Source organism: Hemicordylus capensis, chromosome 6, assembly GCF_027244095.1.
Source record: "Hemicordylus capensis ecotype Gifberg chromosome 6, rHemCap1.1.pri, whole genome shotgun sequence".
Classification (NCBI taxonomy): Eukaryota; Metazoa; Chordata; class Lepidosauria; order Squamata; family Cordylidae; genus Hemicordylus; species Hemicordylus capensis.
Genome location: NC_069662.1, coordinates 169,975,761 through 169,991,379, shown reverse-complemented (window position 1 = coordinate 169,991,379; position 15,619 = coordinate 169,975,761). Strand labels below are relative to the sequence as shown.

The window sequence follows — 15,619 nt, the reverse complement described above, 5'->3', positions numbered from 1 at the left end:
CGCCCCACTCTCCTGCCCTTACCGGGTGGCAGGCAGCCAAAAAGGCCCCTGCCGCCGCCGTTCCTCCTCCTGGATGGCAAACAGGGAAGTTCCACCACCTGGTTCCCTCCTGCCCCGGCCTCCCACAGGCACCTTGGCTCCAAGGGTGGCTCAGTGGTCGGCCCGCTGCCTCGCCTCTGCAGCTGCTGCCGCGCCAAGTACCGGCTCCACGGCCCGCCGCTTGCCTCCCAATGCCAGCCATTTCCAGCGGGCTGGCCTGCTGCACCGCAAAGGCCGAAGCCAACGCTGCCTTCCCTCCGCAGCCGGGGCCGAGTACTGGTTCTGCAGCCCGCTGCTGGCCTCCACAGCCGCTGCTCAACTCCCAGTGCCAGCCAGTCCCAGTGCCAGCAGGCCATAGTCCTTCATGTCCGCTCATAGTCCGCTGCCATTGGCCTGCGCCCCAGCCAATCAGATGGCTTGCCAGGATGCACATTCCATGGGACACCTAGGAGAAATATATATATACAAGCCGACCCCCGCACAGCGCATCTGTGCGTTTTTTGGGGCTGGCAACCTCTCCCCCCACCGCCCCAGTCTCTGGCTGGGCCATCGCCTTGCCTGGCCTCCGTGCTGGGCCGGATCCGCCGCCTCTCTCCCCCCACGCCAGTCTCCGGCCCGGCCAAGTGCCACCGCTGCGGCCAGGCCTGCCACCGCCTGGCATTCGGGCCCACCGCCACTGCCTCCTCGCCTCAGCGGCCGGGCCGGACCCACTGCCTGGCCCACTACTTCTGCCGTGCCGGGCCCACGGCTGCCCGGCCAGCCAATTCTCCCGCCGCTGCCGCGGCTTGGCCCACCGGCTACCTCTCCCCCCCCGCCCAGTCTCCGGCGGGGCCGAGTGCTGAGTGCGGCCGCCGCTGCCAGCAGGCCAAGTGCCGCCATTGCGGCGGCCGCCAGTGGGCCAAGTGCCAGTCTTTGCAGCCGGCCACCTCTCCCCCCACCCACAGTATCGGGGCCCTCCACCGCTGCCGCCTCCTCGCCCGTTGGCTGGTCCTCCGCCTCTCCTCCTTGCCCCTCGCACCACCCGTCGCCGCCAGGCCGGGTCTGCCAGCGGCCCTGGCCCGCGTCGCCTGCCAACTGTCCTTTCTCCTGGGTGCGCCAGCCAATCAGGCGCTTCCATGGCCCAGCCAATCAGCTGGGCTGCCGGGACGCATTTTTCCCTGGCACACCCAGGAGAATTAGATAGATAGATAGATGGTACTTCATACCAATATGCTTGGTACGCCTCTTTACACCTTCCTGTTTGGAGAGTTGAATGCAGCTTTGGTTGGGCTGGGGGAGGCGGAACCTTCACGGACACACACCCCGCTGCCTCGAAGAGCAATTTTAAGGTTAAAATTTTAAAAAAGCTTTAGAAATTTCGTGAACTGCTCCCCCCACCCAACCATTGGGGTGGTGTAGGTTCTAGGCTGAACCAAACTGGGGGAGTTTGGTCCAGCCTAGAACCATCAAACTGAACCGATTCTATGTTGAACCAGTTTGACGTAGAACCGGTTCGCACATCCCTACCGGATATATGACATCCTAGCTCCATTTCGCAGCAATTAAATTCGAAACGAGTCATTGGAAATGTGAATGGCACCCTGCCGTCCGCCTAGGGACTGTGGTGTCACAACACAGGAAGTGTGGAAGCCCCCTTCCGAGATCCTCCTTGACCCCGCTGCAGTGTCTAATATGGATAGCACCATGGAGACATTGTCACTGGCCCAAGCAGGGAAGCATGGTCTGGCTGCCCAAAGGATCGGATCAGGAACGGCCCTTGTGGGATCTGGTGATGGGATCTCATGAGACTTGCCCCAGCTGTCAGGGGCTATCTCAGGGAGGACTGGCCAGTGAGGGGGGGCCAGTGCTGGAGGAGGACTCAGAGCAGAAGGAGCCCTGGGACTCTAGCTGGACATTGTGGGTAGCTAGGCCAGGGCTGGCCGGCCTGGTGAATGGAACCAGCCCTGCCCAGAAACTCAGAGGCCACCTCAACCCCTTGGCACATTGTGGAAAGCGGAGGGCCATCGGGATGCCTTCTGGGGATGTCCTAGCACCCTCCCGGCACATCCCTTTACCACATGAGGGTGGGCCGCTCATGAACAGCCCACCCCCATACGAGAAAGGAATGTGCCGGCAGGGCATCGGATTCGGAGCCTCTTCCGCGGAAGGCATCCCAATGGGTTCGCTCTCAGTGCAGCCCCGAACGGCCTGGGCCAGGAAGGACTCGTTTGAACCATCCCTCTGGCTCATCCTTCCAGTTGCCCCCTTCCCCTTGCCTGGAGGGTCCCCGTAGAAGCTTTGGCTTGCTCTCCTCACTTCCTATCTGCCTCCATCCCTTCTCTCTGCCCATCCATGCTTCTCTCTTTGCCACCTGTTCACTGCAGGGTCTGCAATTCAAGAAGGTCCTTTTGAAATTAGGGGGGGAGAGAGCGAGAGCATCTTCCTTATGAAGAAAAGGCTTCAGGAGAAATTTTTCCCTTAGGAAAAAAGACTAGTGATGTAGGAGCACAATAGAAGCGTATCTGTTCACTTCTGATGTAAAAAAGAGTGATGCCACTCAAAAGGCGGAATAGTTGCAAAAAATCCACTGAAACTGACAGGCAGCAAGCAAGACAGGCAAAATCTTGATCTTTGGGACTCATGGGCACAAGATGTCCTGGTCGCCACTAGCCTGAGCATACCCCCATGTTCAGAGAGCAGAGTCTCTCGCTACCAGAGAGAGACATCCAGGATTTTGTCTGTCAACCAGCAGAAGGTGGGGGTCTTTAGCGGGCTCTGTCTGCGAACCTCTCGGAAGCAGCTGACTAATCACAACCGCGACAGAGGCAGGTTGCTGGTCCTGGCTGAGCCAGCATGGGAGCTCTGTGGAGAGGCCACACCTAGCTGGTTGGGCACAGGCTTGGCATGCAGAAGGTCCCAGGTGCCAGCCCAGCAGCTCCTGTTTGAGGGGTCCCAGGGAGCCGCTGATGATGTTGCTGATGGGAGAGGCCTCTCTCTGTGTGAGGAGACCCTGGCGGGCTATTGCTGCCAATCAAAGAGGACAACACTGGGCTGGAAGGCCCAATTATTACTATTATTTTAATATTTTTACATTTATATCCCGCTTTTCCTCCAAGGAGCCCAGAGCGGTGTACTACATACTTGAGTTCCTCTTTCACAACAACCCTGTGAAGTAGGTTAGGCTGAGAGAGAAGTGACTGGCCCAGAGTCACCCAGCAAGTCTCATGGCTGAATGGGGATTTGAACTCGGGTCTCCCCGGTCCTAGTCCAGCACTCTAACCACTACACCACGCTGGCTCACCAATGGCCTGAGGGGGCCTCGGGCAGCCTGTTCTGGCCACCTGTGTGCCCCCAGCCCTCGCTCCCGCCATCTCTTAAGGACAGAAGAGCAGCCCTGCTGCGGACCTCTCGGAAGTGGCCGCCAGACTCTCCCCACCCCCCACCCCCCCGCCGGGGTGTCTGCTCGCGACCCAGCTGAGCGCCTCCTTGCCTTGCAGGTGTGCAACGGGCTGGCTGACTGCGTGGACGGCAGCGAGGCCACGAGCTGGCTCCCGTCGGACGAGTGGGACTGTGGCCTCTGGAGTACCTGGGGCCCCTGGAGCCCCTGCAGCCAGTCGTGCGGGACAGGCCTGCAGGTCCGCCGCAGGAGCTGCACCCGGCGGGCCGACGACGTCCTGCGGCACTGCCTGGGCAAGGAGGCGGAGGCTCAGCAGTGCTTCTCCGTGGCCTGCCCAGGTGAGGCGGAGGGCGCCCCCTGCTGCCCCTCCTTGGAAGCAGAAGCGCTCTGGGGTGGGGGGGCAGGGGGGCTCCCGAGCAGCGCCCTGCTCCTCCAAACCGCCACTCCCCCCCCTCTGCACAGTGGACAGCGTCTGGAGCGAGTGGGCCGTGTGGTCGAACTGCAGCCGGGACTGCCGCGGGGTGGTGGTGCGGCACCGGGAGTGCCTGCCGCCCCAGAACGGGGGCCGCCACTGCACGGAGATGCCGGATGCTTCCGCCGGTGCCGTGGAGATCCGTGAGTCCGCTGCGGGTGATGGGCAGAGGGAGGAGGAGACCGGGCTGCTCCTGCCCGTGAGTGAGGAAGGCCCTGCGGGGACGGGGCTGGCGTGATAAGAGTGTGGGGTTGCTGTCTCTGCCCTTTGGCAGGGGCAGGTGCCTCCCTTGCAGGGCACAGGGTGTGTTCTTCTTGCACTGAGGAGTCTGAATAGCTTGTGCAGCCGAGATCACACCCTGACACCCTCCCCAATGTGCGCAGAGCCGTGTCAGCTGGAAGGCTGCCTCAACGCCTCCGCCTGCCCCAGGGACTTGGTGAGCCGGAAGTGCGCGCCCTGCCCCACGTCCTGCGCTGAGCTCTCCAGCCGCACACGGTGCAGGAAGGACCGGCCTTGTAGTCCAGGTAAGGGTGGGGGGCAGTATCGGAGGGCAGAGCAACCAGTCCCGATGATGACCAGGTTGCTTTCCGGATTACATGCTAGAATTGTTTTGCTACATCTCTGCTAAGTCTGCACTAACTGTGTTTTGACCCCGTTGTGCATGTGATGACAACAACGTACCATTCACACACTGGAAGCCTTCTTCCAGGTTTTATCTTTACATTTTATTGTTACAACGTTCCAAAAATATAGCTGTATTTTCCTGTTTTAGGAGGCCTGTCCCACTGTTTCCGCAGTGAAGTGTGGAGAGTTCACTTGGCAATTTGATATTTCAATATGTTAATCTTCTCTCATCTTTTGAAAGGATCATTTTAAAAAATAACAATTCCTGGGCACTTTCTAGATTACCCACTACAACGGTAAAATGCATCGGCTTGGCAGCTGGCATTCAAAACATAAATAAAGGGTTGAGCTGTTTGTTGTGCAAAGCCACCAGCAGGGGGAGCAGTCTTTTCTAGCTTGCAAAACTGCAACAGGAAAATACAGCTATTTTTATGCAATGCATATGCAACATTATAGGGCTGTAATGTAGCAATAAAACTCGAAAGAAGGCATCAGAAATGTGAACAATACCTTGCTGTCAGCACAGGGACTGTGATGTTGAAACACAGGCAGTATGGAAGCACACTTAACAGATACATAGTGACACTGCTGTAGCGGGTAATCTGGAAAGCGCCCTGGATGCTCTTGTGCAAAGATGCATTGGTGCAATTTCCTTTTTATTTGCTTTTCTCTCCTCTCTCTTCTCTGCTAATGTAAACCTATTGTTATTATATTTCTTTTTATATTTCTGTGATTGTTGCTTTCTGTTCTTCCTTTCCTCTTTCAGCCTCTGCCAGTGAGTTTTTAAATTAGTTTAAAAAACTATTTGTCAGCCATGGCAAGGAATGGTTTGTGCAAGCTAGAAAAGACTGCTCCCTCTGTTGGCTTTGCGCAAAGCCACCAAGAAAAAAAAAGGTTTTTTAAGAAAGCCTCATCAAGTCATGTCCCCTGCCTCCTCTGCGACCCCGTTGGCTAAAAATGGGGCAGTAGGAGGGCGCAGAGAGCACGTCTCACAAACAATATGAACAGTCCCTGCTGGGAAAACACATTGTTATGGGTGGCAATATGAACGGCCACAGCTGTACCACGTACAATGCAGCAAACGGCCTCCACCCTTTATTTACGTTTTGAATATGATCCTGCCAAGCCAAAGCATTTAAACCACCTCCAACTGCTGTCAAGCTCACAGTCTGGAAACCACCTCAGAGGTGCTAGGCAGGATCTGCATGAGGGGGTGGGCTGCAGGACCCAGTATGGTTACCAAGTTACCTTATGAACAGCTCACACCTGACAGCATCTCTGAGAGGGATTCCTGCCTGCAACCTTGGAGAAGCCAAATTTGCTGCCAGTCTGTGTAGACAATACTGAGCTAGATGGACCCGTGGTCTGACTCAATAGAAGGCAGCTTCCTAGATGTATAATTCACAGAGGTCATAGGTGCAGAATGTGTACCTGATTCTTGGGACAGAGATGGCACAGAGTTGGCACCATGCCTTCTTGCTCTTTGGATAGCTAGAATCCCATTTGTGGTGCAAAGTGTTGGTTAACCTCGTAGTGGCTCCTCCTAACAAGCCGGGGGGGCACCCAAAGAGGCAGTTCAGGTGGCTCTTCTTTCCCCCACCCCGCCCAAGAGCCATGCTGCCTGCAGGCTGTTAATGGCAGGCTGCAGTTAAATGCACAGCTCTGCCTGAAGAATGGACAGCCTGCAGGAAGTGTGGCTCTTTGGTGGGTTGGCAGGGGAGAGGAGCCACATGAACTGCCTCCTTGGGTGCCCCCTGGCTTGTCAGGAGGAGCCGCCAGGAGGTTAACAGGTTTCACACGGAAAAGAGAGAGAGTAAGATGTACCCGGGTGCTTTCCAGATTACTAGCTCAACAGTGGTAAAATGCTTTGGCGTGGGCAGAGCCAATTGAAACTGTAAATAAAGGCTGTTGCGCAAAGCAACCCACAGGGGGAGCAGTCTTACAAAAACTCCACAATGGGGAAATACAGCTATTTATTTGTGCTGCACATACAACATTATAGGACTATAACGCAGCAATAAAATCCGAAGTAAGGCATTGGAAATGTGAACTGCACCTTGCTGTCAGTGGAGAGACTGCAGTGTCACAACGCAGGAAGCACGGAAGCACACATTGCTGATCCGTAGTGACACTGTGGTAAGGGTGAATCTGGAGAGCACCCACCTGCAAGAAGGTTCGTCTTGGAGAAGCTGTGGGCAGAGGGCCTCCCTCCATCCATGAGCCCACCTGTCTCCTCTGCCCCTCTCTCCTGCACAGGCTGTTGGTGCCCCGACGGGCTGGTCCTGGACAGTGAGCAGCAGTGTGTGCACCCGCGGGAATGCCCCTGCCAGGTGGAGGGCAGCCGCTACTGGCCAGGCCAGCTGGTGAAAGTCAACTGCCGGATTTGCACCTGCCAGGATGGGCAGATGAAGCGCTGCCGGCAGAACCCCGAGTGCACAGGTGGGCTGTGGTGGCCTCCTCCCTCCCCCACTTTCCTGTGGACTCTGCCCCAGAGTCTTCCCTCTGGTTTCTCCCTCCATCGCCCCCTCAGCCCTTGGGGGCAAATTTCAACTTGGGACCTACATGCCCCAGCCTCAGTTCCTCTCCTTAGTGAGAGGGGCACAGTAAGACTTGTCCCCCCTCTCTGTCCACAGTCAACTGTGGCTGGTCGTCCTGGTCCCCCTGGGGCGAATGCCTGGGTCCCTGTGGGGTGCAGAGCATCCAGTGGTCCTTCCGCAGCCCCAACAACCCCAGCAAGCACGGGAACGGGCGCCAGTGCCGGGGCATTTACCGCAAAGCCCGCAGGTAAGCCCAGGAGGAGGAGGAGGAGGAGGAGGAGGAGGAGGAGGAGGAGGAGGAGGGCTGAGGCAAGCCGCTCAGAGCCCTCTAGAGCCAGCAGGGAAGCAGGGGGAGGAAGGTCACATGGAGGGCTCTTCCAGGCGGCAAGGTATTCCAGCTTCAGCTCAGATTTCAACAGGAGGTGTAATCACAGGTCCAGACGATGTAAACGGTCGTTGTACAGTTTCTTAGCATCCTCTGCTGGCTGGCTGTTGGCCGTTCATGAGAAAACCATTTCCTTCCAATGCTACTTTTGCTCTAACTTAAAAAAGACATGGCTTTTTCATGGATTTTCAGCAGATGGCACTAAGAAATTACATGACGTCCTTTAACATCATCTGGGCGTTTTCCAGATTACAAGATTTGTGCCGGTTAAAGTGTTGCAAAGTGTGAGGGTATGAGGCAGCGGCTGGAAACTGCAAGCACAGCATTTTTCAATACATTTCTCAATGCATCATGACAGGATCGTGGCCATTCACATTGCCCACAATTGCTGTGGGTTTTCCAGACAGGGGGTGTCTATATTCTACCAGAATCGCATTCACTGCCCCCTCCTCCTCCTCTGTTTTGGGCCAATGGAGTCGCAGAGCGGGAATGACGTGACGAAGGTGTCCCCCCCACCCCCACTTTCCTCCAGGCACTTTTGCGCAAAACCACCACTAAGGGGAGCACCATGGTACAAACTGCAATCCCTTGCTTGCCTCTATATTAAGGAAACGGAAAGAGATGGTGCATTTGCACAAGACCCCGAGCAAAAAATAAAAAATAAATCATATACGGAAAGGGGTTTTAGTTATTAACAAATCCTTGAATTGTGAAATGAGCCCAACACACTACCTGGCACTGAGAACAGTTTGTGGGGCTTCCTTCCAGTGAACAAGGGGGGAGGGAGTCCGTTGCCTTGCAGTAAGCAAATGTGAAAGATTAAACCGCCAGTCAGCCACTCAGCTGATAAAGCAAATGGGATTGCACAGGAGAAAATGATTCAGTTCAGTGGGCTTCCTCTGAAGTGACCAGATCCATGCTTGCCCCCAAAGCAGAATGCAAAAGGAAGGAACCAGGGAAGAAGAGGCATCATTGCCACACCGTGCAGAAGCCGGGCTGGGAAGGCAGGCGGGCCGGCGAGGGGGGGAGAGAGCCAGGAGGAGCCCGCACAGGGGCCCCGATCTTGTCCTTCTCCTGCTCAGGCAGGAGGCCTGGCTGGGGGCTGTGGAGAGAGTGGGGGGGGTTGAGGGGGGCTCCAAGCCCTGGCTGCTGCCTGCCGCCCTCCCGCGGTGGGATCCTGAGGCCTGAGCTGCCCTCCCCTTCTTCCCAGGTGCCAGACGGAGCCCTGCGAGGAGTGCGAACACCACGGCCGAGCCCACGAGATGGGCGGCCGCTGGCGCTCGGGGCAGTGCCAAGTGTGCCAGTGCCTGCCCAATCTGACCGTGCAGTGCTCCCAGTACTGCCCTTACCACACAGTGCCCTGCCCCGAGGTGAGTGAGTGAGCGAGTGGGTGAGTGCAGCAGCGCCTCCCGGCCTCTTCCGGTGGCCTCCAGGGTGGGCGGTTGGGGGCCTCGTCACCAGAGCCAGAGAAACCCCACCGGAAGCTGCCTCTCCATGGCCGGGCTTGGTCCTGTGGCGGGGAGGGTGTCTCTGAGCATGTCCTGGCTGGTTCCCCTGCTGATGCTGCCCCCCCCCAATCCCTGCAGGGCCGGGTTCTGGTGGAGGGCCGAGGGGACACCTGTTGCTACTGCATGGAGACGGGTGAGTTCCTGAGCTGAGGGCGGGGAGGGGGGGACGTGGGGGACCCCCACACCTTCCCCGTCAGCTGTTCTTACGCCTCTTCTCCCCAGCCCAACAAGCCTCTCTGGTCCATCATTTGGTTGTGATCTGCATCACGTTAGCTGCCTTGTGTACCTAACAAGCAGGGTTAGAGATTTCTAATGACAGAAAATGAGATTTCCCTGTCTTCCCCCTTTCCCAGCTGAAGCATTTTACATTCGGCGGGGAGTGGTGGTGGTGGGGGAGAAAGAAATAGCAAGATTTCTCCACATCGAAAACCAAAACCAAAAAACCTTTGCTTGCCACCAGAAAACATCTGCATGATCCACTTAGGTCATTCTGCGTGGGGCCTGCCTGTCCTGCCTGCCTGCAGGCTTTTCTTTCGATAGGGCTGGGATGCCAGCCCAGGCAGGTGCCATTTCTCTAGTTCGCGTGGCAGCGTGGGAAGGTTGTGCTGCGACCCCACCAAGCCAGAGTGGGTGTGGGCAAAGCTGGCAGCGTTTGGGGAACAGAAGAGCAGCCCTGCGGGATCAGGCCCAAGGGGGCCCATCTAGTCCAGCATCCTGTTTCACACAGGCGCTTTCCAGATTATCCACTACAACCGCGGCAAAATGCTTCAACTTGGCAAGATTGTATTCACAGCGATCCCCAGAATAAAAAAAACAACCCTACAACAGGAAAATGCAGCATCCTTTTTGCAAGGCACGCACAACGTTATAGCACTAAATCGCAGCGACTAAATCTGAAACAAGGCATCCGAAATGCGGACGGCACCCTGCGGGCAGCGTAGGAATTACTGCGGTGTCACCACACAGGAAGCAGGGAAGCACACTTGGCAGATACGCCACGACCCTGTTGTAGGGTCTCATCTGGAAAGCGCCACAGTGGCCCACCAGATGCCTCCGAGAGGCCCACCGGGAAGAGGTGATGAGGGCTTGCCCTCCCTCCTGCTATTGCTGACCCTGCAACTGGCACTGAGGGGCATCGTGCCTCTGGGGCTGGAGGTGGCCCACAGCCACCAGACTAGTAGCCACTGATAGCCCTGTCCTCCGTGAATCTGTCTAAGCCCCTTTTAAAGCCATCCAAGCTAGTGTGTCCACCACCACATCTTGTATAACCCCCCACCCCACCCCGCAGGGGAAGCCGAGCCCTCAGCCCCACGGTCTGACCGGCCTCCTCCCTTTCCGTCAAATCCAGGTGAGAACCGAACAACAGCCCCCGCTGTGCCAGCAGTCACACCTCTGGGGCCCACTGGGGTGGGCCCAGCTGGCTTCACCACCCCTCTCCCGCTCAGCACCTTCCCGCTGCCCCCACTTGGAGGTGAGTGAGTCTGTTAGGAGGAGCTGATGAGCAGGGAGGGAGGGGAGCGTTCCGAGTCGGGCAAGGGCTCTGGTGTGCTTCGGATGCATCCCGAGCCCGACTCTGGCCCCCGCTTCTGTGCCCCCTGCAGACCTTTGCTACAGCCCCCTGGGCATCAGCTCCTTGCCGGACGCCAGCTTCAGCGCCTCCTCACAGCAGCCGGAGAACCCAGCGCATGCAGCTCGCCTCAACCGCATCCTGCCCGACTCGGATTTGCAAGGCTGGGCCCCTCCGGCTGACGCCTATCCCGAGCTCCTCTCCCAGCCACCCTTCTTGCACGTGGACCTGGGGGAGCGCCGAAACATTACAGGTGAGTGTCTAGCTTGGAGCTGGCTGGGGTGGGTGGGGTGGAGACCGGCCCTGTAGCCAAGGCAACCCCCACCTCTCCTTCCATAATCCATCCCCTGCCCGTTGCCTGAAGACAGAGCTGTGGTCACGTAGCAGCTAAGAGACTGAGCAGTGGGCCAGGAAACCCCCCCGTTCCAACCTCATCCGGGTCATGGGCTCATGAGGTGGCCTTTAGCAAAGCAGGCCCTCCCCCCTCCGCTCCATATCTGCAACTGGAGGGAGGGTATTTCTCCTCGGGGTGTTGTAAAGATGAAAGAAAATGCATCCAAAGCTGTTGGGACACTCCGAAAAGGTGAAGTATCATTATTGCTTACGGCAGGGCTTCTCCAATTTGGGCCCCCAGATGTGGTTGGCTTCTGGTTGTTCGTCAACAACGTCTGGGGACTCAAGTTTGGGAACACCTGCCTGGCTCAGAGTAGGGAGCGGATAAATTCCCTTTCATTGATTACATCCAGCCCTCTTCTGCTGATGGAAGCGGCTGGAGAGAAGAGGAGCCATGTTTAGATCTGTGGCCCCATGGTGGAGGGGCCCTGACCCATCACTGTTTTCTGCTGTGGGGCCTTCCTGGCAGACCTTTCCCAGGGAGACCACCGTTGGAGGCAGAGAAGGACGCCACACAAGGGCAGGCGGTCCTGTCTGGGGGGGCTTCAGCAAGAGGGAGGGAGGGAGGGTGGACTCACGTCTTGGTGTAATTACTTCTTCCAAGCTGTCTTGAAGGCCTCTGTGGATGGAAAGGAGGGATTGAAATGCTTCATGAAAGCTTTTCACACCGGGCTTTGGAAGCCCTTTCACTCATATCTCCTCCGGAATGGAGGGGGTGTGTTCACATCTCAGCCAGATTTACCCCCAAGTCCCTGCGAGTTATCGGGGAGCAGTTCACACACAATTTGGGTTTTTCAATGCACATTAAGAGTGCAGCCTGATTTGTATCCGGGGTAAAAAAAATCCACTTTTTGCATCCGTGTTTTTTTTTTTGGCAACTTTGAACTTGCAGTAAAGCCTCGCTGTAAACCTGCCGCAAAGCCTGCTGTCTGGGAAAGCTCAGGGCGAACCTGAACTTAAAATATGCTCTCTTGGTTTTCCTTTGCACCTGAAGTTTAAGGGACAAGCCTACATCGTCCATGTTGTGGATATAGATTGATTAATTAATTAACATTGTATTAATGGTTTTAATGTTGTTTTAAAATAATGTTTTAAAATTTTAAAATTGTTGTAATGTTTTAAACTTTTGTTTTTGTTTTTAACTAATGTTTTACTTTCTGTTTTTATTTTGTTGTAAACCGCCCAGAGACATAAGTTTGGGGTGGTATAAAAATATGTTGAATGAATGAATGAATGTAGGTTTTATTGCACAGAGTCATGGGTTGGGAGTTGTCCTGGGAAACCATTGTGATTGTGGTCTGCCCTGTCCTTCCCCAGGAGTGGTGGTGCAGGGGGCAGGATCCTCCGACGCCTACGTGACCAGCTTCTCCCTGCAGTTCAGCCTGGATGGTGTGAGATGGCACGATTACCACGAGGCCTCCTCCATGGGTGCCACGCTTGAACCAAAGGTGCGAGATCCTCGTAGGGTTGAAGCAAGCATGCTGTGAGTGTGAGAAGAACCGAGCCCACTAGAAGTATCTTGAGACAGACATTTAAGGTCCAAAAATAAGTGAAGGTTTATTAAAGTCGTTGCAGACTTGAATAGAGAACCTGTGACCTTGAACTTTATATCCTCATAGTGCCAGAACAGAAGTAGGTTACATAGGAAGCTGCCTTCTACTGAGTCAGACCACTGGTCCACCTAGCTCAGTATTGTCTACACAGACTGGCAGCAGCTTCTCCAAGGTTACATGCAGGAGTCTCTCTCAGCTCTATCTTGGAGATGCTGCCAGGGAGGGAACTGGGAACCTTCTGCTCTTCCCAGAGCGGCTCCATCCCCTGAGGAGAATCTCTGACAGTGTGCTCACACTTCTAGTCTCTCATTCAAATGCAAGGCAGGGCAGGCCCTGCATAGCAAAGGGGACCATTCCTGCTTGCTCCCACAAGACCAGCTCTCCTCTCTCGAGGAAGGGGGAAACAACAAGAGGAACAAAGAGGGAGTCCCCTGTTTTACCATCTTTGCTCTCAACAGCCCTAGTGGTGAGTAGAATAGAAGGTGTCAGGCATGGGTGGGCAAACCTGGCCCTCCAGATGCCGCTGAACTACAATTGTGTCTGGACATGATGGGCATTGTAGTTCAACAGCATCTGGAGGGCCAGGTTTGCCCACCAGATGCTTCTGCAGCTGTATCTCCAGGGGGTGGATGTGGGGGAAGGAAGCCATGGCCTTCCCCAGGGGTGGCCAGCCCAATGCTCTCCTGCAGTTGCAGCCGGATATGATGGGAGTTGTAGTCTAACAACAGCTGGAGAGCCTGGCACTGGGCACCCTTGCTATAGGGTGTGTGTGTGTGCCTGCCGTCAGGTCGGTGTTGACTCCTAGCGACCACATAGAGAGAGATTTTCTCCAGGATGGTCTGTCTCCAGCTTGGCCTTGGAGGTCTCTCTGTGGTGCATTCATGGCCGTCGTCATCGAGTCCATCCACCTGGCTGCTGGTCGTCCTCTTCTTCTCTTGCCTTCCACTTTTGTGTGTATATATTGATGGACGGAGATTGTGAGGACAGAATTGGGAGACTGGAAATCCCATCATGATTTCGGCTGTCGAAAACTAGTCTGCATTTGTGCCATTTTAAGGCAATTTGCACTTCACCTCTCAGGCTGCGTGCTTAAGTTGAGATTGGGAAAGTGTTCCTTTCTCTTTCTCTTTCTGACTTGGCATTTATTGATGTGGGTGTGGGGTGCAGGTGTGACAGAGAGAGAATCGAGGGGGCCTAGGAAGGCCCAGAGCCCAGACCAAGGGCCCCATGGGGCGGGGGGTGGGGGCGTTCTCTCTGCACAGGACCACACGTATTGGGGGCATGCAGCTCCTGGCGCATGCAAGTTTGTGTGGGGTGGGGGGGGCATCACAGAAGTGCTTGCGTGCCCTCAGCCGACCTCCCCTCTCCTACCGACCTCCCTCCAGTTGTTCCAGGGCAACTCGGACGACTCCACCCCAGTGGTGCGCACCTTCCAGCGCATGGTGCATGCCCGGCACATCCGCCTCCTGCCCCGCGACTTCCACAACCGGATCTTCTTGCGCATGGAGCTGCTGGGCTGTGGCAAAGGTGGGAGCATCAGGCGCACGGTCCGCCTTGGGTGGGGGGGGGAGGGGGCTCTCCTGCAGGGAGGCTGGCGCCATCTTTGGGCTGTCCAGGACTTGGGGTGCATTTCAGGGGGTCGCAGGAAGGCTGGCCTTCAGTGTGGGGAGGGGGAGCAAGGCTGAGCCTCAGCCAGCCCACCGTTTCCCCACACAGAGCCCTTCCTGCCGTCCCTGGTGTATGTGACTCAGCTTCCTGGAAGGCTGCCATGAGGGGACGAGTGGGGGGGCCCATTCCCCAGGAGCGCCCCCCCCGGAATAGACCGTGCTGGTAGCCCGTGGCCACAGACTCCCTCCGTGCTCCCTCCGGCCTCTGGGCTGGCAGCAGGGGAGGGGAGCAGACTGGGCTGGCCCTCTGATCATAGGCGCTCCCTCCTTTCACCCACACAGACCCATATCCAAGCAAGCCTTGTCAGAGCCCTGCTGAAAGGGCGGGAGGAGCTGTCAGAGGCTGCTGCTGTTTCCTGATGGGGGGGCTGCAACCAGGGAACCCCTCGCCCTTTTCCTGGAAGGGCTTTAAGCCTCCCCAGCCTGGGGCTCCCCTGGTCATAGGAACCTAGGAAGCTGCCATATACTGAGTCAGAGCCTTGGTCCATCTAGCTCAGTATTGTCTTCACAGACTGGCAGCAGCTTCTCCGAGGCTTCAGGCAGGAATCTCTCCTCTCAGCCCTCTCTTGGAGATGCTGCCAGGGAACCTTCTGCTCTTCCCAGAGCGGCCCAATTATCCCCTGAGGGGAATCTCTTCCAGTGCTCACACATAAAGTCTCCCATCCATATGCAACCAGGGTGGACCCTGCTTAGCTAAGGGGACAAGTCATTCTCGCTCCCACAAGACCAGCTCTCCTCTCCTGGTCCTCCCCCTCTCCGTCCTCCTCCTGCTCCTCTTTCCCCTCCTTCGTTGGGAGAAGCCTTCCGTTTTAAAAGAATGGCCTCTGTCACTGCTCAGGGGTTTGGGGGCCTGTGTTGTGACACCGCAGTCCCTACACTGACAGCAGGGGGCCATCCGCATTTCCAATGCCTTGTTTCGGATTTAATCTCTGCAATTTATTGTGATAACATTGTATGTCTGGCATGAAAATGTTGCTGTATTTTCCAGTGGTGAGTTTTCGTGAGACTGCTCCCCCTGCTGGTGCTTTACTATTTACATTTTGAATTTGATTTGCCTGAACGGAAGCATTTTGCTGCTCTCGAGCGGCTAATCTGGAAAGCACCCTGCAAGAACTATGGCCAGGGTGGTTTCCAGATAGCAAGCCTTCCAACACAAAAAGTGGTGTAAACTGCCACGTTTTGTGTTCTGGATTCAAACTGCAGTTGAAATCCCTTGTAAGGTCCGTTGTAAGGTGTTATGGGCAAATACAGCTAATTTTTTTTGGCAACGCACATGCAACGTTATAGGGCTGTAACTCAGCAATAAAATCCAAAATAAGGCGTCGGAAATGTGAAAAGCACCTGCTGACTGTGGAGTCACAACACAGCCAGTATGGAAGCACACTTAAGGGATAGGTGGTGACACTGTGCTAGCACCGTCTGGAAAGCACCTTGGCCACCTCTGGGGCCAAGCTGAGGGAAGTGGAGGGAGCAAGGGGGAGTTTGGGGGTCTCTGGCT

General features: G+C 56.1%; 1 protein-coding gene across 1 annotated transcript in view; it reads left to right on the top strand.

Moving 5' to 3' along the window:
* LOC128331382 (SCO-spondin-like) overlaps positions 1-15,619 on the top strand; it is a 126,140-nt gene that overhangs the window by 38,753 nt on the left and 71,768 nt on the right. Inside the window, exons 35-45 of the mRNA XM_053264726.1 lie at positions 3,516-3,753; positions 3,878-4,030; positions 4,271-4,411; positions 6,768-6,950; positions 7,145-7,295; positions 8,644-8,803; positions 9,020-9,074; positions 10,290-10,412; positions 10,543-10,761; positions 12,219-12,349; positions 13,840-13,981. Coding sequence (XP_053120701.1) covers positions 3,516-3,753; positions 3,878-4,030; positions 4,271-4,411; positions 6,768-6,950; positions 7,145-7,295; positions 8,644-8,803; positions 9,020-9,074; positions 10,290-10,412; positions 10,543-10,761; positions 12,219-12,349; positions 13,840-13,981 — 1,696 coding nt within the window. The remainder of the gene's footprint in view (positions 1-3,515; positions 3,754-3,877; positions 4,031-4,270; positions 4,412-6,767; positions 6,951-7,144; positions 7,296-8,643; positions 8,804-9,019; positions 9,075-10,289; positions 10,413-10,542; positions 10,762-12,218; positions 12,350-13,839; positions 13,982-15,619) is intronic.